At 37.2% G+C, this 27,581-nt stretch overlaps 1 protein-coding gene across 6 annotated transcripts in view; it reads right to left on the bottom strand.

Annotated features, from left to right (window-relative positions):
• Window positions 1-464: 464 nt before the first annotated feature.
• The window catches only part of RTCA (RNA 3'-terminal phosphate cyclase), a 37,652-nt gene continuing 10,535 nt past the window's right edge, over window positions 465-27,581 (bottom strand). For 3 of the 6 annotated variants that reach the window (XM_046645821.1, XM_046645822.1, XM_046645820.1), the window contains exons 2-11: window positions 27,476-27,576; window positions 25,447-25,590; window positions 22,602-22,725; window positions 19,833-19,891; window positions 18,336-18,477; window positions 17,942-18,066; window positions 16,836-16,894; window positions 4,860-4,954; window positions 3,602-3,706; window positions 465-843 (exon numbers count right to left, since the gene is read on the bottom strand). In XM_046645821.1, the coding sequence (XP_046501777.1) occupies window positions 742-843; window positions 3,602-3,706; window positions 4,860-4,954; window positions 16,836-16,894; window positions 17,942-18,066; window positions 18,336-18,477; window positions 19,833-19,891; window positions 22,602-22,725; window positions 25,447-25,565 (930 nt within the window). In that variant the 5' untranslated portion in view covers window positions 25,566-25,590; window positions 27,476-27,576 and the 3' untranslated portion in view covers window positions 465-741. Of the gene's footprint in view, window positions 844-3,601; window positions 3,707-4,859; window positions 4,955-16,835; window positions 16,895-17,941; window positions 18,067-18,335; window positions 18,478-19,832; window positions 19,892-22,601; window positions 22,726-25,446; window positions 25,669-27,475; window positions 27,577-27,581 lie in introns of all 6 variants that reach the window. The other 3 variants (XM_046645823.1, XM_046645825.1, XM_046645824.1) reach the window with 2 other exon arrangements.

Here is a 27,581-nt window from a genome sequence, read left to right as displayed (position 1 = left end):
TGTTTAACTGATAGACCAAAGCAGTTTCATTTGAGTCACAACCTCAACTACCTACAGGGACCAAGAAGTGATCTAAATGTGGAAGCAGGCTAGGTGTAAGATAATAGGGAATGATGAAAAGCACATTCTGTTCTAAAGGCACTCAATTATTTTTTAATACTGCAAGCAAAACACACATCTGGGGCTGAATTTGGCCAAATCTACTAGGGTTGAAATTTTACAATTCTCATTGTTTGGTTTTCACAATATATTCAAGAGATTCAAAATGAGTATTTACCAAGTACCCCCTAGAAGGTACACAGTTAGAATGAGACAATGCTTATTAAATGTTATTGTTGACATAGCAAGTACATCTGCATAACGTCGTCTCATTATACTTTACACAAGATTCAGCAAAGTGATTAGAAATATACACAAATTACAGATGAAATCTACATCCTTAACTTATTACATAAAGAACACACTTCAAGTGAAAAGAATATTTTATTTCAATAAATTAATATTGAAATCAGCTATCATACACATCCACCAACTGTTATATTTCATTGTTCATATTTCAGAAGATATTCAAAGCGAGATTAATTTGATGAAGTATTCTCAGCAAATCTAGAACACTCTGTACTTCATCTCCAAATTTAAGTCAAGTCCTTTAATAAGTTACTTCTTATTCACTGTTTTGTAGTATTTATGAAGTGGATTAGTGCAATACATCATTGAGGTATCATTTAAAAGGCAATTACCCTACAGATTTGGATTTGTCATCCCAATTCCTTGGCACTCAATAATATAAGCATCTTTAGAGGCATCTTCTCCGTCTTCTGATTTCTTCACAGTAAATTTAGCCTGAAACCAGAAGAGTATTTAGTATATAAGTAACATGAAAAGGGATAGAGGGAAGAGCCCATAACTCCAGCTTAAATAGGCACGTAGTTAACCTCAAACTCATTTTATTGAAGAAGCTAGAGACACAAAGATCAAATGAGTCATGAGAAATTCAATAGCTTAGATATAAAATATTTTGTTTCAGAACCACAGTCCTGTTCACACGTATACATACCTGTGAATTTTTGTCCCAATATACAGCCTGGGCCCTACTCCATACCCACTGAATCAGAACCCCCAGGAGTGCAACCCAGGCAAATATCCATTTTAAAATCTCAATCGTTAATTACAATGCACCGCCACTACTTCCTAAAATTTTTCTAAAACATGGCACTGAAGCATTTATACTTTCTTTATCTTGTCAAGTATCAAATTATCCTTTAATTTCCCTCAAATTTTCTTGCCAATTTAATTCACTAAATATACTATTCAAAAAGACATAATTCAAAGAAGGGAGGAGGAAGTGATGATTAACATCTTCCTTCGTCTTTAGTGGGCTTAACCTTGTTATTTTTCACTTGTTAACTAATTCAAGTTTGGCTTTGAAAGATTTGATCTCTATCACTGTAGTCTGGAAACATGATTTTTTAAAAAAGCAAATGTTTTCATTCTAACAGAACTGTATTAAAATCAAAACAACTGAGTAGGTTGACTGAATTTCTGGCACAGAGATTTCAAATATGCTTAAAACCTTAGGAGTCTTTGAAATACAATTTGAAAACCATCACTCTGGGGCCCTGTTGAACAGTAATATCCACAAATTATTCCAGTTTCAGTATTTTGTGGCAGTGTGCTGACACACAGTGGACACTGAAAATTACTGCTGAATGAATCAACACTGAATTCTCAGCTAGACAGCCAAATTACTTAGGTTGTTAAATGTACATGCTTTCAAATTAAAAGCATTATATAAATGTGAAACACAGGTAACAGTTATGGAAATCATTTCTAGCCTATATATAAACCTACTGAAAACTACAAAAATTTAGTTAGAAGGAGCCTTAAGGGCCTATAGCACCAGTCTCTGATTTTACAGACAAGCTATCTGCACTGAGGCACAGAGAGACTAATTAAGCAGCTTGCCCCAAGTCACTCAGGTAAAACACAACAAAGCTGAACAAGAAACCAGAGCTATAGATTCCAGTCCACAGCACTTTCCACTAGGTATTCACTCCAAATAACACCTGAGTGTCTACTACGTGCAAAGTACTGTAAAAAGTGAAGACTATGATGAATATAACGTGGTCCCTGCTATCAAGGAGCTCACAGTCTACAAGGGAAGACAGACAAGTAATAGTCACAAATAGAGCACCAGTAGAATAATAAAAAATACAGTTAACTATCTCTTGATATCAAATATAATTTTATTTCAATTCCTATCAGACTTTTCCTATAATTTAACCAAAATCTACCTATGCTTTCTAATAACAAAAAAAGTATTTATTATTAAGAATCATACAAATAAACTGTCAGGAGTAGGGCCACAGTGGTTTTGTGCTTCGTACACTTCTGTAATACTTAATATTTTTTTAACTAAGGGGCATCACTTTTATAATTTTTAAAAATGCTTAAGGTCAGCATCTTCCTTCATAAAAGTCTGTTATAAATTTTATATTACATTATAAACAGTATAACAAAATGGAAATATGCTCCATGTTCCTGAAAAAGGCAAGAAACGAACCCATACGCATTAACTGTAAAAAAAATGCAAAGACAATTTTAAGAGAGGAGAAAAATATCTAAATGTTAACAATGGTTTTACTGGTAAGGTGGAATTATGGGCAGATCTTTTTCCTCTATTTTCCAAATTTTCTATAAGGAAATTATATTAGTTTCAGATGACATATACATGTTAACCACTTTTAAAAAATTAAGAATCCTATAGAAAAGGTATAAATATGAGCTTATACAATGTTAAATCCCTTTTCACGAAAAATTGTAAATCTATTCTTCTAAAGTTAAGAAGACTGGTAAATATTAGAATTTTAGCAAATATTCTATTCTACCAATAGAATCATAAGAAAATAAAACACTTAAAATTTTATGTAAATATTCAAGTTTACAGCCAACTACAAATCCCTTGTGATTTGATTTCAAAGTTCCCATCAAAACATCTTCACTTACTCTCTAAGGCAGTGCCACACATGGGCTCAGATACATGCTTTCCTGGGTTTGCTCAAAGACTAGCTCTGCCATTAAGAAACTATGTGGTCTTGGGGCTGGCCTGGTGGCACAGCAGTTAAGTGTGCATGTTCCACTTTGGTGGCCTCGGGTTCACGGGTTCAGATCCTGAGTGTGGACATGGCACCGCTTGCCAAGCCATGCTGTGGTAGGCGTCCCACATATAAAGTGGAGGAAGACGGGCATGGATGTTAGCTCAGGGCCAGCCTTCCGCAGCAAAAAGAGGAGGATTGGCAGCAGATGTTAGCTCAGGGCTAATCTTCCTCAACAAAAAAAAGAAACTATGTGTTCTTGAGAAAGTAATCCCTCTGCCTCACTTTACTCATATGTAAATGTGAATAATAATAAATAGCCATCTAAAATGGTTATGCAGAGTAAGATGATTCAGATAAATTGCTGAGTTAGCTCAGCGTCTGCCACATAGGAAGGACTCAGTGAGTGACAGCAATTATGATTACTATTAAGTTTTCTTTTTACTAAAATTTGACTCAAAATTGGCTACAATAAAAATCAATTACTCTTCTGATGGACTACTCACCTTCGATAGTTGTTCAGCAAAATGAATAGCCGTTTGTGTATGGAGAGTAACTGGTCCTGTTTTTACTCTGGAAACGCCACTGGCTAATGCCATGAAAATGATCAGCTATTGAAAAAAACAAAGAAGGAAAATCTCACACATTCACTAATATTTGGAGATAAAATTCTACTGCTTTCCATACAAAAATACTACTAGAAATCAATATAGCTAAAAGAATTTCTATTTCTTTAGTTTTCCAGAAGTTTTAAGAAGATGATGGAAAACCTATGTCTCCCAGTCTGTGGTGTTACAGAAATGCTTAGCAGCAGTTCTTAATATAGACTTTTTTAAAATTAACGTTTAAGATAAAATATATAGTTGAAAGTCATATTTAATCAGACCAAGTATCGCCCAAAAGCTGGCCTATATAATATGACAAGCTTATTCCACTCTCTAAAATTACAACACTTTAACAGGTAAATACATGCAGAATAACTGGGAGTGAGGAGAAGACCTGGGCAAGAAGGAAGAAGACTAGAAATAAGGAAAACTGCCGTAAGAAACTGGTTAAGAAATCTTGAAGAACACAGTTCTACATGTAGACTTGCTGATTGAGATCAAAGAGAAAAATGTGGTAGAAAGGAAAATCTATCAAGACAGTGGTCCATGAGAAGATCTTATTTGAAAATATTCACTAACATTTCTCAATGTCAGTAGCTATGTTAGGTCTGAGAGGTCTATGACACATCCAAGTGGAGATGCTGACAGGCATAAGGAATGTAAGGAGTATGGAATTAATTAAGGAAAAAGGTCTAGGCTAGTGATATAAATTTGGGAGTTGTCAGAATACAGATGGTACTTAAGCCACGAGACTACACAAAATAACTGAAGGAGTGAATACATAAAGAAGCGTGAGCCTGAGCATAGGGGCACTCCAAAATTCAGAAGTTGAGAAGATGACCACAGCAACAATAATAAACTAGCAAAGAGACTAAAATATATGGCCAGTGAGACAGAAAGATAACAGCACTTCATAAAGCAAGTAAAGAAATTATTTCAAGAAAGAAGGAGTGATTAACTGCAGCAAATGCTGTAGCCAGGTCCGTAAGATGATGACTGAAATTTAAGGAACATATATTATAGAATAATACTTAAAAACTGATTGAACTAGGACATGCTAATCAGTGTCTGAAAGTCAATCATTAAGATTTATATCCAACCTAATTACTAAATATTTGGCTAATAGGCTCAAAGCTTTTTCTCCTAAAAGTGTCATTACCTGGTCTTGTAGATACTCGTCCACAGCACCACCATGTCTAAGATTTGCTAACAGCATTTCAGCAGCTTCAATTCCAACTTTGTCTGCATTTACACCTATAACAGGCACCATGTAAAAAAATAAATCAATTACTACAAGGCAAAAAAAGTTAATTAATATATCCCATTTAGCACTAGTATACAATTTTTAGGCTTCCGAACTTAACCCAATGCACCTTTTGGGATAAGATCTTTATGCATACTTAATCTTCTGAGATCTTAGTGTATGCAAATACTTTACCTTTAAGTGCACCAGTAGAGGTAAAAACAGGCTGCTTCAGCCCTGTTTTAAAAGTACTAATTATAAAACTAATTTATAACTAGTTATGATTCTATAATGCTATGCCTCAATTTCAAAATTTAAAACTTAGGATTTACATGTTACAATTAGTCTGTAGGCAATTCCATTAGAATTAAAGGATTTTTTAAAAATCAGAGAACTAATTAAGTTTCATCTAAGGAAGAACAGATAAAAATTCTCTGGTCACATCCGTCTTGGATCTTTTTGAATACCACGTCTACTCAGGCAAGGGAAACAAAAAATGAACAAATGGGACTTCATCAGACTAAAGAGCTTCTGCAAGGCAAAGGAAACCAGGAACAAAACAAAAAGACAACCCACCAAATGGGAGAAAACATTTGCAAATCATATATCCGACAAGGGGTTAATTTCCAAAATACATAAAGAACTCATATAATTCAACAACAACAAAAATACAACCCAATCAAATAATGGGCAGAGGATATGAACAGACATTTTCCCAAAGAAGATACACAGATGGCCAATAGGTACATGAAAAGATGTTCAACATCACTAATCATCAGGGAAACGCAAATCAAAACTACAATGAAATATCACCTTACACCTGTCAGAATGGCTACAATCACCAAGACAAAAAACAACAAATGTTGGAGAGGATCCAAAGAGGGAACCCTCATACACTGCTGGTGGGAATGCAAACTGATACAGCCACTATGGAAAACAGTATGGAAATTTCTCAAAAAAATTAAAAATTGAAATACCATACAGTCCAGCTATTCCACTACTGGGTATTTATCCAAAGAACTTGAAATCAACAATTCAAAGAGATTTATGCACTCTTATGTTCACTGCAGCATTATTCACAATAGCCAAGACATGGATGCAACCCAAGGGCCCACTGACTGATGAATGGATAAAGAAGATGCAGTGTATATATATGTACAATAGAATACTACTCAGCCATAAAAAAAGACAAAATCATCCCATTTGCAATAACATGGATGGAACTTGAGGGTATTGTGTTAAGCAAGATAAGCCAGACAGAAAAAGACAAACACTGCATGATTTCACTCATATGTGGAAGATAATCAAATACATGGACAAAGAGATCAAACTAGTGGTTACCAGAGGGGAAGGGGTTTAGGGGGTGGACATAAGGGGTAACGGGGCACATATACATAGTCATGGACAAATAATAACGTACAATTGAAATTTCACAATGTTATAAACTATTATGACCCCAACAAAAAAAATTTCTCTGATCAAATGCCATAACATTTTATTCCTTTAAGATTTGAACAGGTATTATCTTATTTTGAAAATAAGTCAGAATATTTATCCCCATGCCCTACTCCTTGCTTCTCCACACGTACTCCAAATCTTTGGTACAACGCTTACCAAATAAGTCTGTCAGAAGAGGTGGAATATCAAATGATTCTTTTAAAATATTCATTTTAAACTAAAAGAAGTTTTTGGATACAAATGAAAGTCTTTTAAAAAATGAAAATGTGGTTAATTTTTGTTTCTATTTTATATTTGGAAATTCATTTGATTATATATAAGCCTTGCCCCTTGAAAAAATTTCCTAGAAAAGTGGAATTTTCAGAATTTTAACTTTTTCCTTATAGCAGTTATTATAATAATAGAATAAATTTACTATCTTTAAACAACAGTCAGTCAAGTATTTACATGGCTGAATGAAATGGTGGGAATATGTGGCATGAAGCCTGACTTCTTGGGTAAGCTACTTAGCCTCTTTCATTTCCTCTTCTAGATGGAAATAGAGATGACAACACTTAAGTTGCAAAGCTGTTATAGAAATTAAACATAGTATTTATAAAGCATTTATTACCACTACTGCTTCACAACAAGCTATTATTAATAATAGTTAATACTGAGTACTATGTATGTCCCATACCAAGTAACAGGAACTGGATCCTTTGTTAAGAAGACAACAAAAAATGTTCATATATTAGAGAATTAGAGGATAAGTAAGTACTAAGCTCTATGGCATAAACTATATACTCAATGAAAGTTCAGAAAAGGAAAAGATTATAGGTTCTAGAACAATTTAAGAAGGTTTCATGGAGCATGAAGGACTTGAGTCCTTGAAGAATGGCTAACATTTGCGTGGAGGATGTGAGGGAGAAGGAAAGAATTCCTGGCTTTGTAGTATTATACAGCAGTAGATGTACTAAGTTACTCTGCCAAGTGACAAAGTATTTCTCAGAGCCATTCACATTCCTTCCTACTCAGCTGCCTTGAGAGCAAGTAATGGTATAAACGGATCTACATCACTACCAGCTGTACTAGTAATCTGTGGCAAATGAACAAAATGAGGTAAATATGAGAATTTTGCTTATTAGTATTATGATCTAAACAAAAGAGCAAAATTCTAATTTCTTCTCAAATTTTAATCCTTTTCTAACTGACAAATAATCTTTTGATATTTTGGATACTTCTATGCACCGCTTGGCAAGGCATGCTGTGGCAGGCATCCCACATATAAAACAGAAGATAGGCATGGATGTTAGCTCAGGGCCAGTCTTCCTCAGCAAAAAGAGGAGGATTGGTGGCAGATGTTAGGTCAGGGCTAATCTTCCTTCAAAAAAAAAAAAAAAAGAATGAAAAGGGATCTGGACAATGGGAACCATGGCATTCTCTCTGAGATCCTTAACATATAGACTACCCAGACTAAGAGAGAAGACCCCAAGCTGACTCTGCTAACGACATCTCACTTGACTTATATGCCTGACAGCAAACAAGGGAGGGTACCAGCAGGAGCCAGTCAATCTGAGCCCGTATGTTGCCCTAACCTCTATTCCCTCCTACCACTATAAATCAAAATGAATTCTGTGTATTCTACAAGCATATTGTCCAAAAACAACTTCAAAGTAAAAATTGCCTTATGTGACAAAGTGAGAAAAAAATATTAATGGAACATTAGAAATTTTTTCAGGGCTGGCCAACAAAGTTAATTCCAAGTATTCCTGATAACAGAGTAAGGGGCCCTTTACAATCTCAATGCAACACATCTAAAACTATCACCTACCCTGGCAAACTAACTCTCCCTCCTATATTCACAAGTTGTAAATATCCAGTTACCTAAGCTAGAAATCTAGAAGGTCATTCTTCACCTTGCCTTCCACACCTCCCATATGCAACTGGTCACCAAATTGTCTGTTCACCCTCCTAAATACCCTTATACTAATACTCACCTCTCTAACTCCAGGCACTGCATTCCTTGGTATAGGCCCTCACCATTTCTCACCTAAATGGTTATAACCCCTGTCTTCTTGCCTTCAAAATGGTTTTCCTCTAATCCTCCACATAGCTAATAGAATTACCTTTCCAAAGATCTGATCTTACATCGCTTCTTAAAATCTTTATGTTTACAGGATGAAGCCCAAAGTCCTTTATATGGTCTATAAAGCCATTCAAAATCTGGCCTCTGTTGACCTCTCTAATCTCATCTTCACTCCCCAACCCAGATCCTATACTCATCATATATAGTTATGTACCACATAACGACGTCTCAGTCAACGACGATCGCACATACGATAACGGTCCCGTAAGATTAGTGGCATATGGCCTAGGTGTGTAGTAGGCTATACCATCTAGGTTTGTGTAAGTACACTATATGATGTTTGCACATGAAGAAATCATTCGACACATTTCTCAGAATGTATCCCCGTCACTAAGCATTGCATGACTGTAGCTGTAGTTGCCCAAACACTGAACAACACTCTTTTATGTCAGTACTTTCCTTTGTTCTCTCTCCTTAGCTCTCATTTTTCTATCTGGCTAACTTCTACTTATCTACAGAACACCCCCTGGAGGATCAGTAAATGACAGAAGCCAGATTTCGGGTCAATTAGGCCCCAAAGAAGAATTAGCTGTTCTTCCTCTGTGTTCCCATGGTAGCCGAGGGATATCACAATCATAGTACTGGTCTGTCTCCTCTGCCAGACTAAGCAAGGAGGCAGGACGGTGGCACTCATTTCTGAATACCTAGTACACAGTACCTGGAACATCTTGGTACCCAAAGATAATACCAACAAACAGAACTCATATTCCATCCAACGCCTGACAAGCACTTATTACTCGTGACATATGGGCTCCTAGTCTCTGTTTTATATTTTGTGTTATCTTTGTCTTCTCAAGACTGTTGTAGATATTGCATGCAGTGGCTCACTATCCACTGACTCCCCACCGCACCTAACAAGTATTTAGTATATACTACGTATTTTTGATCACCACTTCTCAAACTTCATTATACCTTAGAAGTACCTGGAGAGCTTGTTAAAGCAGATCCCTGAGCCCTACTCCCAGAGATTCTAATTTGACAGGTATCTGGTAGACCCCAAAATTTGCATTTCTAACAAACTCCCAGGTCATATTGATACACTGCCTGTTCACCAACCACACTTTGAATGGCAGTTTTAAAGAGAATTCATGTAAGTTAGGTCAAATGGAGATGTTGATTTTACTTATTCTATTATGCTAATTAGATTTGATACCCAACTAGTATCCAGATCTACCAAGTGAGGAGACTAAGATTAACTGAAATTTTCTGTATTGAGCAGTAATAATGTGGTTAAACAGCACAGTGAGAGTATGGATCTTTTAAAGATCTACAAAGTAGGAATAAGGCAATCAACTACCACACCAACAATGAGAAGTTAAACTACAAATTGCCTCAAAGGCAAAGCAATTTTAAATATTAAGAAACAGATGCACACATATATCTCCTCTCCCAAATACGCCAAATCTTAAACAAATTTCCCTTTCACAAAAATATTCAGTACTATAATTGACGGAGGAAAGAATCATCAATGGACATTAAAACCACTGGATGAAAGCTAGATGGGAATAGAATAATCATATGGTCTCCAAGTATTATCCCAGATTACTCATTAATTATAAAGGATAAAGGAAACTTTATAGTAGATAGACCTGGAGGACACCACCTTAACCAAGTGCTCAGCCAGTTTTACTAATAAAGGACAAACTGACATGCATACCCTGTTGCGATACAATGGAATGTACACAAAATAACCTATGCAATATTCCTACTAAAAATGTTTAACCTGAATATATCTAATCATGAGACAATCAGACGAATCCAAATTGTGGGAAATGTTATGAGAAAATGGCCTGGACTTTTCAAAATGTCAATATCATGAAAGGAAAAAAAGGTGAAAAGTAAAAAAGAAACTAAACAGACATGATAACCAAATGCTATATGTGCTAAAAAAAAAACACAAAAAAAAACCAGAACAATAATAGGGAAGGGGGCGGAGCAAAATGGCAGGGTGAGCTGACCCAGGATTCCCTCCCCTCCAAAATACAACAAAAGATTGGAAGAACTGAATTTCAGAGAATAAACATAATGCCAGCTCGTTAGAGACCTACAATACCAAGAAGGTGGAGATCATAAACCTAGCTTTATACCTTCGGAGGCGCTGGAACGGTAGGAGAGAACATCGCTCCCTCCCCTAGAGTCTGCGATCGCTGCGGTGCAGGTCGGGAAGGAGCGGGGGAGGGGCCGCGCAACCTAGGGATCATCCAGGACTCCTGCCGCTGATTCAGTGGAGACCCGCTGACGGGGGGAAAGCTTCCGTCCACGGGCACCCCATAAATCAAGGGCCTTGGGAGACCAGAGAACAGAACTGATCTGAACCCAGACAGGCACGTGTGAGTAACAGCCCCTCCCCCTCAGCAAAGCCAGTGGGCGCAGCCATCTTGCCCCAAGGCGGAGAGCTCATAACACGCGGCTCTCAACCCCCATCTAGTGGTGACAGGCTGTAACTGCAACTGAATTCTACCACCATGAGAAAAAACCGCTCCTCTACCATCCAGCAATTTATAAAAGCCCCAGACCAGAAGGAAAACAATAAAAACATAGAATTAAGTCCTGAGGACGTGGAATTAGGTAAACTAAGTGATAATGCATTCAGAGCAGCTATAATCAAAAAACTCAATGAGGTAGAGAGAAACATAGAGAAACAAGCCGAGTTCTAGAGTTACTTCACAAAAGAGATTGAAATCATAAAGAAGAATCAAACAGAATTACTTGAGATGAAAAACACAATGGACCAGATAAAACAGAATACGGATTCCCTGAATGCCTGTGTAGACAACCTAGAGGAGCAAATCAGCATAATCGAGGACAGACAGGCTGAATGGCGCCAGACAGAGGAAGAAAGAGAACTAAGAATTAAAAAAAATGAGGAAAATCTCTGAGATATAATGGATTCAATGAGGAGTAAGAACATAAGGATCATAGGAATTCCTGAGAATATGGAAAAGGAAAATGGAGCAGAAAGTGTGCTTAATGAAATTATTGAAGAGAATTTCCCAAATCTAGGGATCAACGGAGAAATGTGTGTAGAGGAGGGATTTAGATCTCCTAGATTTGTCAATGTAAAAAGACCCACCGCAAGGCACATAATAGTAAAGTTGGCAAATAGGAATGATAAGGAAAGAATACTCAGGGAAGTAAGAAAAAAAAAGAGAATAACCTATAAAGGAGCCCCTATCAGACTGTCAGCGGATTTCTCTACAAACCCTACAAGCTAGGAGAGAATGGAGTGATATATTCAAAGCTTTAAAGGATAAAAACCTTCAGCCAAGAATACTCTATCCAGCAAGAATTTCCTTCAGATATGAGGGAGAAATTAAATCTTTTCCAGACAAACAAAAGTTAAGGGAATTTGTAACTAAAAACCCTCCATTACAAGAAATCCTCAAGAAGGCTCTCATACTTGAAAAATGAAAAAAGGGAGAAAGGGGACACAAGCCACAGACTAGGGAGACCAATGGACAGAACCAGAACAGGATAGCAAATATTCAACTATAGCATTAGGGTAAAAGTAAGGAAACTACCAAAACAAGGACGACCTTAGCACTCTAACTACAAATTAATAAGACGAGTTGGAATAAAAAATGAAAATAATTATTTAGGAGGGGAAGAGCAAAGGGTCTAAATCAGTATTGGTCGAGTAAGTAAGAGACCACCAGAGAATAGACTATATTATACACGAGATTCTAAATACAAACTTCAAGGTAGACACTAAAATAAAGTACAGAACAGAGTCACAAATCATAAATAAGGAAAAATCTAAGAAACCCAGCATAAGAAATTGCAGTATTAAATGGGTAGTCTAAAGCGCACAGGAAAAGAAACACAGGAAAACAAGATAATGAGCGACAGATTGACAGCATTAAGTCCACATGCATCAATAATCACTCTCAATGTGAACGGATTGAACTCTCCAATAAAAAGACACAGAGTGGCAAAATGGATTAAAGAACAAGATCCAACAATTTGTTGCCTCCAGGAAACACACCTCAGCCCCAAGGACAAACACACACTCAGGGTGAAGGGGTGGAGGACAATACTTCAAGCAAATAGCAAGGAAAGAAAGGCAGGTGTTGCAATTCTCATATCAGACCAAGTGGATTTCAAAATAAGACAGGTAAAGAGAGACACAGAGGGACAATATATAATGATCAAAGGGACACTTCATCAAGAAGAAATAACGCTTATAAATATCTATGCACCCAACACAGGAGCACCAAGATTCATAAAGCAACTATTAACAGACCTAAAGGAAGATGTTAAAAACAACACAATAATAGTAGGGGACCTCAACACCCCACTCACATCAATGGACAGATCATCCAGACAGAAAATCAACAAGGAAATAGTGGAGCTGAATGAAAAACTAAAACAATTGGACTTAATAGACATAAATAGATCACTCCACCCTGAAGGAGCTGAATACACATTCTTCTCAAGTGCACACGCAACATTCTCTAGGATAGACCATATGTTGGGAAACAAGGCAAGCCTCTACAAATTTAAAAAAATTGAAATAATAACAAGCATCTTCTCAGATCATAGTGCTATAAGGCTAGAAATTAATTACAAGAAAAAAGCTGAGAAAGGCACAAAGATGTGGAGACTAAACAACACACTACTGAACAAGCAATGGATCATTGAAGAAATTAAAGAAGAAATAAAAAAATACCTGGAAACAAACGAAAATGATAGCATGCCATACCAACTCATATGGGATACAGCAAAAGCTGTATTAAGAGGAAAATTCATCACAATACAGGCACATCTTAACAAACAAGAAAAATCCCAAATAAGCAACCTTCAAGCACACCTAACTGAACTAGAGAAAAAAGAACAAATGAAGCCCAAAGTCAGCAGAAAGAGAGAAATAATAAAAATCAGAGCAGAAATAAATACTATTGAAACGAAAAAGGCAGTAGAAAGGATCAATGAGACAAAGAGCTGGTTTTTTGAGAAGATAAATAAAATTGACAAACCACTAGCCAGACTTACAAAGAAAAAAAGGGAGAAAGCTCAAATAAACAAAATCAGAAATGAGCGAGGAGAAACAACAACAGACTCTGCAGAAATACAACAGATTATAAGAGAATACTACAAAAAACTATATGCCAACAGAATGGATAACCTAGAGGAAATGGATAAATTCCTGGACTCCTACAATCTCCCAAAGCTCACTCAAGAAGAGGCAGACAATTTGAACAGACCAATCACAAGGAAAGAGATTGAAACAGCAATCAAAAACATCCCAAAGAATAAAACCCCAGGACCAGATGGCTTTCCTGGGGAATTCTACCAAACTTTCAGAGAGGATTTAATACCTATCCTTTTCAAGCTATTCCAAAAAATTAGGGAAGATGGAACACTTCCTAACACATTCTATGAGGCCAGCATCACGCTGATACCAAAACCTGACAAGGACACCACGAAAAAAGAGAACTACAGGCCAATAACACTGATGAACATAGATGCAAAAATTCTAAACAAAATTTTGGCAACCAGAATTCAGCAATTCATCAAAAGAATCATACATCAGGATCAGGTGGGATTCATACCAGGGACACAGGGATGTTTCAACATCCGCAAATCAATCAACATGATACACCACATCAACAAACTGAGGAATAAAAACCACATGATCATCTCAATAGATGCAGAGAAGGCACTTGACAAGATCCAACAGCCATTTATGATAAAAACTCTGAACAAAATGGGCATAGAAGGAAACTACCTCAACATAATAAAGGCCATATACGACAAACCCATAGCCAACATCATACTCAATGGGCAAAAACTGAACCCCATCCCCCTGAAAACAGGAACAAGACAAGGATGCCCTCTATCACCACTCTTATTTAACATAGTACTGGAGGTCCTGGCCAGAGCAATCAGGCAAGAAAAAGGAATAAAAGGAATCCAAATAGGGAAGGAAGAAGTGAAACTCTCGCTGTTTGCAGACGACATGATCTTATATATAGAAAACCCCAAAGAATCCATTGGAAAACTGTTAGAAGTAATCAACAACTACAGCAAAGTTGCAGGGTATAAAATCAATTTGCATAAATCAGTAGCATTTCTATACTCCAGTAATGAACCAACAGAAAAAGAACTCAAGAATACAATACCATTCACAATCGCAACAAAAAGAATAAAATACCTTGGGGTAAATTTAACTAAGGAAGTGAAGGACTTATATAATGAAAATTACAAGGCCTTTCTGAGAGAATTGGATGACGACATAAGGAGATGGAAAGACATTCCATGTACATGGATTGGAAGAATAAACATAGTTAAAATGTCTATTCTACCTAAAGCAATCTACAGATTCAACGCCATCCCAATCAGAATCCCAATGACATTCTTTACAGAATTAGAACAAAGAATCCTAAAATTCATATGGGGCAAGAAAAGACCCCGAATTGCTAAAGCAATCCTGAGAAAAAAGAACAAAACGGGAGGCATCACAATCCCTGACTTCAAAACACACTACAAAGCTACAGTAATCAAAACAGCATGGTACTGGTACAAAAACAGGTGCACAGATCAATGGAACAAAATTGAAAGCCCAGAAATAAAACCACACATCTATGGACAGCTTATCTTTGACAAAGGAGCTGAGGGCATACAATGGAGAAAAGAAAGTCTTTTCAACAAATGGTGCTGGGAAAACTGGAAAGCCACATGTAAAAGAATGAAAATTGACCATTCTTTTTCACCATTCACCAAAATAAACTCAAAATGGATTAAAGACCTAAAGGTGAGACCTGAAACCATAAGGCTTCTGGAAGAAAACGTAGGCAGTACACTCTTTGACATCAGTATTAAAAGGATCTTTTTGGACATCATGCCTTCTCAGAGAAGGGAAACAATAGAAAGAATAAACAAATGGGACTTCGTCAGATTAAAGAGCTTCTTCAAGGCAAATGAAAACAGGATTGAAACAAAAAAACAACCCACTAACTGGGAAAAAATATTTGCAAGTCATATATCTGACAAAGGCTTAATATCTATAATATATAAAGAACTCTCGCAACTCAACAACAAAACATCAAACAACCCAATCAAAAAATGGGCTGGAGACATGAACAGACATTTCTCCAAAGATATACTGATGGCCAATAGGCACATGAAAAGATGCTCATCATCGCTGATCATCAGGGAAATGCAAATCAAAACTACACTAAGATATCACCTTACACCTGTTAGAATGACAAAAATATCTAAAACTAATAGCAACAAATGTTGGAGAGGTTGCGGAGAAAAAGGAACCCTCATACACTGCTGGTGGGAATGCAAACTGGTGCAGCCACTATGGAAAACAGTATGGAGATTCCTCAAAAAATTAAAAATAGAACTACCATACGATCCAGCCATCCCACTACTGGGTATTTATCCAAAGAGCTTGAAGTCAGCAATCCCAAAAGTCCTATGCACCCCAATGTTTATTGCAGCACTGTTTACAATAGCCAAGACGTGGAAGCAACCTAAGTGTCCAGCAACAGACGAATGGATAAAGAAGATGTGGTACATATATACAATGGAATACTACTCAGCTGCAAAACAGAACAAAATCATTCCATTTGCAATAACATGGATGGACCTTGAGAGAATTATGTTAAGTGAAATAAGCCAGTGAGAGAAGGATAAGCTGTGTATGACTCCACTCATATGAGGAATTTAAAATTATGGACTAAGAACAGTTTAGTGGATACCAGGGGAAAGGTGGGGTGGGGGGTGGGCACAAAGGGTGAAATGTTGCACCTACAACATGACTGACAAACATTAATGTACAACTGAAATTTCACAAGATTGTAACCTATCAATAACTCAATAAAAAAAAAAAAACAAACAAATCCCATATTGCTCTAAAGAATATTTTAGAGACAACTAGTTATGTCTGACTATAACAGACAAATTCTTTGCCTGTAAAAATGGTATTGTGATTACGCAGATATTATTCTTTGGACATACATGCTGCAGTATTCAGGTGAGACATGGCACCTGCAACCTACATTGAAATGGTTACACACACAACTTGTAGCTAAATGTTCACTTGTAGCTAAATGTACTAGTGAACCTAGGAGGATAGTGTATGGATGTTCACTAGTCATTCAACTTTTCCATAGGTTTGAAATTTTTCAAAGTATAAAGTTGGGAGAAAGACTGAAAATTTAATTGACTCTAAAACACCATCAGTTAACCATATCCTTTTAAACTCGTCATCCATCATTCTATAACATTCTAACCCTAACAGACAACTAAAGAATTTTACACTAGCATTGGGAACTGTGGACCCTTTACTTTATCTATACCTCGTTTACCAAGCGATGATCCAGCAAATAAACAGCCTGTGGATGTCTCAGCAATAATGCTATATAAGAAAAAAAAAGTATTATTACTTATGCTATAAATACTCTAAACTTACACACAAATACAACACAGGAGAACAGTGACTGTTAAATATGCAGAATTAGATCTGGCTAGTAAATTGCAAAAGTAAAATTCTTCATACAGACAGCAACATGACCAGCATTCTCCATCGTCATCAGGGCATTAGTATCCTTCAGCACTTCTACAAGTCACCCTAGATTCTAATCCACTCACAGGTAAGGAATTTCTGTCATCGGCACAAAATGGTACCATTTCAGTCAAACTATACTACAAAATATTTTCTGACTATCTTAAATAAAAAGGCCTTTCAAGCATAACTAGGAGGACCTACAACTAGAATACAGAACTATGTATTGGGGCACTTTTGGGAGAAGAAGGTAAAAAGTAAAAAACAGATTGGCAACAGCTGTTAGCTCAGGTGCCAACCTTTAAAAAAAGAAAGAAAGAAAAGGTCTTTCTATAGAGATGTTTGGGTGTTACAGTTTTTAGATAGTATTATCATATGTAGGGCACGCATTTACTTTAAACTCTTAAATAGAAACTGAAAAAGAGACTTCAAAATGTAAATATCCACAAAAGAAACTCTTATACTTCAAAAATATCAATTAAAGCATTTTTATAATAAATTAATAACTCCTAATTGTATTAATAAATTTTTTTTCTAAATAGATCTCTGTTGTATCAAATCTTTCTTGTAAACTGACTTCACATTTGAGGTACAGAAAAGCAACTAGAGATATTTCTCTTTGGATTAGCTTCAAGAGCTAACTTCCAATTATCTTAAACATTTAAGTTCACTACATAAATGAAAAGGCTCTTATAATGTAATAAAAGGAAAACCATCTTCAAAAAAAACTCAGAATAAAACAATCATCTTAATTCATCATACTACTGTTTTAGGTAGGAAGGCCCTTAAAAATATGTTTCCTTAAAACTACAAATTTAAACAAGAAAACTACAAATCTTTAAGTAGGATATTTATTTCAGGGCTCTCAACCAATGTCTAGAAAAAAGTACACTGTCTCACATTATTCCATTTCCATTGCCAAAAGCTTGGTCCTTAGGTTCCTGAACAGGCTGGATGTTAACATACAGATCCCTAATCTCCTTTCTGATGCATCGCACGGCCGCTGCTGCCATATCTTTTGCCACCTATTTTGGCAAGACAGAAAAATAGAATAAAATATAAATTAATGATTATTTTGACAATTGTTTTCAAGCCTTCAAAGACATATAAAATAATTAATAACTTTTATAAGCATTATATACAAACTTCATTTTCAAGAACAGAGAGCACAGGATTTTAAGAAAAATTTTTAATGAAAAGATTTATTAAAAAACTAAGTTCTTTCAATAATTTCAAAACTTGATAATACTTATCAAGACCTACATAGACTTCTAGGAACATTTAGACAACTTACTTTAAATGGCAAAACACCAGCAACAAAAGCTCTTCCATATATCTTAGTCACAGAGCCACGGTCAGTTAAATTGATGGGGTTCAACTGTTTAACTGGTGACATTCGGACAATCACTTCACCACCCCCTTTTGGGTAGTAGCCCCTATGAAAAGTACAACAAACATTCACATAAACTAATCACATGACAAAAATAAATCCCAATACTTACAATAAAATAACACGCAAATGATATCCAACCATATAATTGATTGAAATTTCCAAATATTTTAGATCTGTGCTGTCCAATACAGTAGCTTCAAACTACAAGTTACTATTTAAATTTAAATTAAATAAAAACTCAAAACTCAGCTCCCCAGTTGCACTAGCCACATTTCAAGCGCTTAATAGCTCTATGTGGCTAGTGACTAGCATATCTGACAAATGGGGAACATTTCCTTCAATGCAGAAAGTTCTGTCTAACAGTGCTGGTTTAGAATACAAGGTCCTTAATGGCAGGACCTTTGTCTACTTTGTTCCTGCTAGATTCCCTGCCTAAAACAATGTCTGGCACATAGTAGGTGCTCACTGAATATAGGATGAATATTTAAGTAGTTGAATACTAATACAATTTTAACTCAAATATTTAGTGTAATTTATTCTACAGAAGATGCTGAGAACACACGGATGAGAAGGACAGTTCTGTCCACAAGGAGCTCGCCACCTGGGAGGGAGATGGCTCCACATACAATCTACTGGAACACAAGTCAGGATGTAAGGAGGACTACAACAGAGGTGCAAATGTGAATTCCAACTGAGGCACGCTCAAGGACAATTCACACAGAAATTACAATTTCATTTTGAAAAAACAGGATTTGCAATTTTTAAGAAGAGCAGGGGAGGAAAAACATGAACAAAGACATGAAAGTCTGAAGGCACAGAGTACGTTTACAGAACAGCAAGCATCGTGTAGTTAGAATACAAAGCATGTTGAAAGGAGTGGAGGGAAAATGAAGGTAAGGGAAATTGGAACAAGACTGCAAAGCACTTAAATGCCACACCAAGAAATCTGGCCTTGTTATTATGTGGCAGAAGGGAAACCTTAAAGAGAAATAACCTTAACGCCCAATGTGTTTCTTAGGGAAATAACTCTGATTGCACTGTGGAAGCAAATCCCTTTTATGACCCTGCAGTGCCTAGTCCAGCTGTCACATAGCGCTTTTAGTCCAGCTGTCACACAGCGCGCACTCAGTCTGTGCTGAGCACGGATAATGCTAGATATGAAGGTGCCTCAGTGCAGCAACTCCCTTGAAAATATTTCTCCCAAGAACAAGCGTTTGGAGCTACCTTCAAGCCCCCGTGTTCCTGCTGTTTATTGTTTTTAAGCCACAAAGTACAATTATTTCTTACAAGAAATGTAATCTATTAAGTGGGTTCCAGAATGATAGTTCTCTAAGGTCTAACTTTTCCACTATTTTTAGCACAAGTAGGGGTCAGAGGGCTAAGAAATAAGTAACTTACCTCATTTTAATGTCACAATTAAATTTGAAGCCAAATTTTTCAACAATTGGCTTGAAAACCTGAAAAATCAGTTTATTATTACTTTAACCACCATTATTCATTAATTTAACAAGTATATTTATTAAACAAAAGTGCTCTGCACTGAGCTACTAATGAGGCACTACAGATAAACAGTGATATAAAAATGTGTCAGCTAGCTCTATTTTTCAAATAAAATAAATGACATGTAGCTAAAATTAAAAGTTTAACTTTTAATTAATCAGGGCTGTGCAAGTCTATCTAATGGAAAAAATTATCAGAACTCAGGATACTTGATCCCAGTGGTTATTTTACTCGAGGCCAATGTTTCCTAACTCTTCTCAATATAATGCACTCTAAGAAATTAGGGGGTATTGGTGAACAGCATTCCATTCTGCTTCTCAATTTTTTTATACAGTTGAAATCCCACTGCACATACAATGTTTATCCTTATTTTTTCCATTCAACATCATAAAAAAACCTATTTTCCCAACATCATAAAATTCTTCCTAAACAAATTTGAATGACTGCATGGCATTCTAGCATAACTTACTTAACCATTCTCCAAGTTTTCATTATTACATAATTATATATACTATATAATGATAATTATAGGATATAACGCTCTGCTCAAATACCTTTAACATTTAACTTTTGCTGCATTTTGTAATATTTCATGAGGGTCATTTTTTTGAAGTGGAATTAATAGGTAAAGAGAGATACACTTTAACTTTCACTATACATTCTATGAAACTGAATTTAAAAAGATTATGCCATCTATTAAAATAGCAAAAAAAATTTTTAAGTCTGAGAATATCAGGTGCTGGGGAGAATGCAGAACAGCCGAAACTCTCATACAGCATTGGTGAAAATGCAAAACAGTGCAGCCACTTTGGATGCCAAAACTATTTGGCAATTTCTCATAAAGTCAGATGTATATTTACTATTATACCCAGCACTCCCTCTCCTAGTTACTTACCCAAGAGACATGAAAACTTATGTTCACACAAAACACCTGTACATAAGTGTTATAGTGATTTATTCCTGATTGCCCAAAACTGGAAATATGCCAAATGTCCTTCAACAGACAAATGGATAAATAAACTAGTATATCCACATAATAGAACACTACCTAGCTTCTACTGCTGATAAAGGATCATGGATGAATCCCAAATGTATTATGGTAAGTGGAAAAATCAGCCTCAAAAGGCTATATACCATATTATTCCTTTATACGACATTCTGAACCATCAGCAAAACTATGACAGAAAACAGATCAGTGGTTGCCAGGGAGGGTAGGGCTGCCTACAAACGGGTATGAGGGAATTTTTTACAGTAATTCTGCATCTTGATTGTGGGGGCTGGCTTACAACCATATGTCAAAAATCACAGAACTCTATACTAGCAAAGGTGAATTTTACTATAAATAATTACAACTCAATAAACATGGAGAAAAAAAAGGATACCACTTTTCTCTCCCATTAGTTTTATGAGTATGCCAATATTGAGTTTTATCACTTTAAAAATTTATAGTCAAAATATGGTATTTAATTCTTTTTTTAAAATTTTATTTTATTGTGGTAAAAACATAACATGAGATCTACCCTCTTAACAAATTTTTCGGTATACATTGTTGTTGACTATAGGTACAATGTTGTACAGCATCTCTAGAGCTTATCCATCATAACAAAATTGTATGCCCATTGATTAGTAACTTCCTTTCTCCACCATTCCACTGTTTGATTCTATAAATGTGACTACTTTAGATATCTCATATAAGTGGAATCTTTATTTGTCTTTATGTGACTGGCTTATTTCACTTAGCATAATGTCCTCAAGATTCATCCATGTTGGGGCTGGCTCCGTGGCCGAGTGGTTAAGTTCACGCACTCTGCTTCAGTGGCCCAGGGTTTCACCTGTTTGAATTCTGGGCGGAGACATGGCACCACTCATTGGGCCACGTTGAGGCGGCATCCCACATGCCACAACTAGAGGGACCCACAACTGAAAATACACAACTATGTACCAGGGGGCTTTGGGGAATAAAAAGAAAAATAAAATCTTAAAAAAAAAAAAGATTCATCCATGTTGTCACAAATTCTACAATTTTTTTTAAGGCTGTATAATACTCCATTGTATGTCTGTACCACATTTTCTTTATTCATTCACCCATCCATGGACATTTAGGTTGTTCCCACATCTTGGCTATTATGCAAGGAACATGGGAATCTCTTTGAGATCCTGATTTCAACTCTTTTGCATAAATAGCCAGAGGCTGGATTGTTGGATTATATGGTAGTTTTATTTTTTATTTTTTGAGGAACCCTTATACTATTTTCCATAGTGGCTACATCATTTTGTATTCCCACTAACAGTGAGCAAAGGTTCCAATTTCTCCACATCCTCATCAACTCTTGTCAAATATAGTACTTAATTGTTGTTTTGAGTTTTTTCTTTCAAATCATAATTCCTATATTTATAAAATAACTGATTTATGTAATAAGCGATATAATTTACATAATAATTACACTCGAGGTTTTTAAAGAGTTTGCTACAAACACTGTTCTAAGATACAACAAAAAATCTAAAGTAAACACAATCCCTTAGCCTCTCCCACAGCAGAACTAGACACCATGAAGAAATAAACAGGTATGTACACAAAAACATTCAGGATATATTTAAACAGAGAATGGAGGTTCGGAAGAATATATGAGATCATCTTAGTTTGTCAACAACAACCAAAGCCCTTACCATCTCGGTGTAATCAATCTGTGGTGCCATTTCTGCATTAGTTCCACCTTTCAAGTGAAGTTCTGATGGAGAAGCAGCAAAGAGAACACAGGGCATTGAGACCTGCATCAAGAGGCATACGCTCCTAAGGAAAAGGCAGAACAGGCTTAGCTGCGTTTTCTTTTTAAAGTCTCAAGAAAGCAATGTTACTACACATCACCATTAACCGAAGCACAGAAACTGGGAAGGCGGGTACATGCCTTCAAGTGCAAAGTTGAAAAACACTTTAGTAACTGAATGATACAACCTAGAAGCTTAAAAAAAAAGAGAGACAGTATTTCACAGTAGAAGGAACTGGCCTTAACTGATAAGCAAATCTGGGTTTGAATCCAATACTAAACACATTAGATGCGTGCTCTTAGGTAAGTTTCTAGCACTTTATAGTACAAAGAAGTAAAAAAAAATTTTTTAATAAAACCATCTTTACAACGTTTCTATAAAAGGATTCTTCAAGCCAGCAGTCTATAAAAAGGCATTCAAAACAGTCAAGGTCTAGAAATATTCAAATGATTATACCTGAATCTCTGCCACGCACAAGGCCCTGTTCCAAATATCAAGTTAAGACATCATTCCTACCATCGTGGAGTTCATGATACAATAGAATATTTTACAAAGACTGTTAGCTGAATATTTTACATGGAAAAAAGTTTTAAGGAAATAATCCTTGCTATAACTCACTTCTCTTTGGTCCTTATAGTCAAGTAATACAAGAAATCATAAGAAATAATTATAGTATATGAAGTATTTTATAAAATGAAACACTTGGTCAGATTTTCTAAATGAGCTGTTATCTCCCTTCTCCAAAGTCAAGGGAAAGCAATCATATTTCTCTGTAGATTGTAGTCTGAAAGGCAGTTGGACATAGCTTCTACACACCAAAAGACAGACCTTTACTTAACTTTCTTATAGCAACGATGCATGCGTACTGAACTAGTCAGCCTCTATAAATGAGAATGCATTTCATTAATTCAGTAAATATTTATTGACTACGTAATATGTTAGGCATTTTAAGAGAAAATGTATGCACTATAATCCCTGTTCTCAAGGAGTTAAGTGTAGAAGTAAGTGAAAAAGACTTGGCAATGTTTCATTTACTATAAACCATCGGTTTATTCCTGAACTTCTCGTTGTTTATTCTCTCTGAGGAACCCAACACATAAAGTGTTTCTCTTCCCCCTGATAAAATCAGATTCTAAGAATAGCACAGAAAATCTGAATTTTAGGAGAGTAAGGAACTGCAAAGACAAAGGCAGGCTCTGGAGAAAACACATGATACTGTCATCACAATTAGGGACAAAAATGTTAGAATGTGAATAAGTAAGATGTGTTTCTTACTAGGAATAAGCTTGTTTTAGTCTCCTGAATGCAACTAGATTATCAACTTTAAATTCATTTCCCATAAATTCTAGTGGATTAGATGCCAGAAGGTCTAGATTCTAATCCTAATTCTGACCCTGACTCTATGACCTGAGGTAAGCCACTTTACACCAGAGGATCTTCATTTTCTCATTCACAAAACAGAGGAAGGAGGGGCCGGCCTGTGGCCGAGTGGTTAAGTTCACACACTCCGCTTCAGTGGCCCAGGGTTTTGCTGGTTCGGATCCTGGGCACAGACATGGTACCGCTCATCAGGTCATGGTGAGGCAGCATCCCATATGCCACAACTAGAAGGACTCACAACTAAAATATACAACTATGTACTGGGGTCGGGGGGGGGGGGGGGGGGGGGGGAAAAAGCAAGGAAAAAAAAAGAAGATTGGTAACAGTTGTTAGTTCAGATGCCAATCTTAAAAAAAAAAAAACAAACGGAGGAAGGGTTGGAATACACAGTTTCTATTTTCCCTCTTGCAGTTTCAAAATTCTATGATTCTGTTTTAGTAAACTTTTAGATAGTTGGTTACCTCTAACTTTTTTTCCCCTTTTTGTATAGGAGAATGCCGGAAGTAATATGCTGACTATAATGATACCTCAAAATTCTTTAGTATGTTTCAGAAAGTTCTCACTTGGCAAACCTCACTTTGGGCCCAGCAGCAAGTTCCTTTTCATAGAGGTCTAGTCACATCATAACTCAAATCTCAATGATCACTAACCATTTCTTAAACTAAAAAAAATCTTAATCTATTAAAATAGTCATTTCGGAAACAAATCGGCATCAGATTTACAGTCCTATTTCTTACTTTATTGAACTTCCTAGCAAAGGGATAGGATTTTGGTACAAGGATGCTGCTTACAATAGCAATTAGCCAAATAACACGGAAAACACAAAAACTGCTCTCCATGTTTCAGCAAAAAAAGGAGGGACTCTTGGAATAGGTTAAAGACTCAATTTGTTAAATACCCATTTCCCAATGTGGAAAGAAAACCCAAGATCATTTCTAAAACTTCCTAAATAGGGATGCGTAAGACACAAAAATACCTAGCCTAAAAGTAGGAGAATATGGTTCGTAATTAGCTGTAAACCAAGAAATAAATATGCTACAAGGTAAAGACCATTATTACTACAGGGCATGAAAATTTAGTCATTTTCAAATATTCAATTTCTAAATAATAAAAAATAGACAAATATGCTATACTATACAATGAGAAAATTCTAGATTTAATAATAGCAACAATTAATAAGCAATTAGGTACCCAAAACTTTATACAGTCTCTAACTCTGAAAGGTATGTGTTTTATCTCCATTTGAAAAGTGAGGGAACTAAAGCTCCAAAGGTGAAGGAACTTGTCCCGTAAGTGGTAGTCCCTGCATCTGAATGCAGGTCTGACTGCAGAACCCATACTTACGTGGAATGTAAGAGACACATACCCTGCTGTCTTGGTATCCGCCGTGTGGAGGCCACCTTTAATCTTCTCGGGTGTAAATATTATTTCTGTTGAGCCGATTTCTGCCCCCTCCAGTTGCCCATCACACAAATCGCGAATCATTTCCAGTCCAGATAAATGTTGAGGCCTTCAGGTCATAAGACTGCATCAAAACGTGTGCATTCAGACTGCCTATATCCCCACATTTTATGACACGTTTATAAAACTGCAATGGTGAGAAAACAGCAAGGTCTAACCACAATAAGTGCCGTATCTTCAGTGTCAGAGTCTCCTTTTGGGTTTTTATGCACCAAGACTACCTGCAAGTAGGCATGATTTTAAGGGTTCCTTCTAGACTAGTTATTTTATTTATAAACATATACGCTGATACACTGTTGCAAATCAGAAATGTGCAAAAGAGGAAAACTAACACAACTGCTAAGCGCCACCAGTCTCACTTGCACTTCACTAAACAATTTATGGTAGCTGTTATAACCTGAACTGTGTTCCCCCAACATTCCTACGGTGAAGCCCTAATCCCCAGGACCTCAGAATGTGACTGTATTTGGAGATAGGGCCTTTAAAGAGGTGACTCAGTTAAAAACAGGCAGTTAGAGCAAGCCCTAATCCATTCTCACTGATGTCCTTCTAAAAAGAGGCGATCAGGGGCTGGCCCCGTGGCGGAGTGGTTAAGTTAACGTGCTCCACTGTAGGCGGCCAGTGTTTCGTCAGTTCCAATCCTGGGCGCGGACATGGCACTGCTCATCAAACCACGCTGAGGCAGCGTTCCACATGCCACAACTAGAAGTACCCACAACGAGGAATATACAACTACGTACCAGGGGGCTTTGGGGAGAAAAAGGAAAAAAATAAAATCTTTAAAAAAAAAAAAGAGGAGATCAGGCCATACAGAGAGACACCAAGAGTGCGCATGCATGGAGTGAGGACCATGTGAAGAGGCAGCAAGGGCCACCTCCAAGCCAGGGAGAGAGGCCTGGAACAGAATCTTCCCTCACCGCCCTCAGAGGAAACCAACCCTGCCAGCACTTGATCTTGGACTTCTAGCCTCTAGACCTGGGAAAAAATAAAATTCTGTTGTTTCAACCACCCAGTTCGTGATATTTTGTTATGGCAGCCCTAGCAAACGAATAAAGTACCTAACACGGCCTTAATGAACTGGATTTCCCTATTGGTGAAATGGATTGCTGCAAACAACTGCTGGGACAAAGGGAATTAATGAACACACATATCAATAACTTCCTTTTAATAACTTCAAAATGGACTTCAGATAAAAAAAAAAACTAAGAGACTGTACTCAAAATACATACTAAGGAATCAGTTTGGCTTCAACCTGGGTCGTCTTCTAACAGGTCCATATTTCCTGAAATTTATCTAGTGGCATGCCCAGCTTCCTGGACAGAAGCAGCAAGGTCGTGTCAACGTTGTCCCGCTCCACAACCGGTAATTCTGGTTGTATTCACAGCTTCCTAGAGGTCTGGATGACAGCTGGAATCACACATCTCAGGGGCCCTTCCTGTTCTATGATTCTAAAATGTGCGGCAGCAGAGAGCGCACGCCCTGGTTTAAAAGTAGGGTTTCGGTTGGCCGTAGAGGCTGTTGTGCCCTGATCCATCTTGCCCGCTGCTACGACCTCTCCGGGTACTTGGAACGCCCGAAGAAGTGGGGAAACATTTTATAAGATTAACTCATTAGGACAAGAGACAACTCTAGCCAAATAGAGAAGACATGCGTCTATTTTCTAAACTTGCCCCTCGAAGCTTCCAAGACCGCCAGCCCCAGGGTGCAGCACCGTCCCCCAGGAGCCTGCGGCCCGGCTTCAGATTCCTCAAGCCTGGGGCGGGGATCTTCTCAGCATCACTGCCCGGGCTCCGGATGGCCCAGCCCCGCGGCCCAGCCCGCCCCTCCAGCCTCCCGGGCTGTCCCCTGACCCTCAACCCCCGGCCCCGCATCCCCCGGTGCGGGCCCGCCCCAGCCGCCCTGCTGCAGCCCCACAGCCCGGAGGCCCGGCTTACCGGAGGCCAGGCGTGCTGCGGCCCGCGCGGATCTTCTGCACCCGCAGGGGGAGGCCCAGGACACAGCTCAGGGCCGTGGAGACCCTCAGGATCTGGCCGCCCTGCC

The sequence above is a fragment of the Equus quagga genome, chromosome 18 (assembly GCF_021613505.1).
Source record: "Equus quagga isolate Etosha38 chromosome 18, UCLA_HA_Equagga_1.0, whole genome shotgun sequence".
Classification (NCBI taxonomy): Eukaryota; Metazoa; Chordata; class Mammalia; order Perissodactyla; family Equidae; genus Equus; species Equus quagga.
The sequence above is the reverse complement of the archived record's forward strand: the minus strand, read 5'-3'. Positions and strand labels throughout refer to the sequence as shown.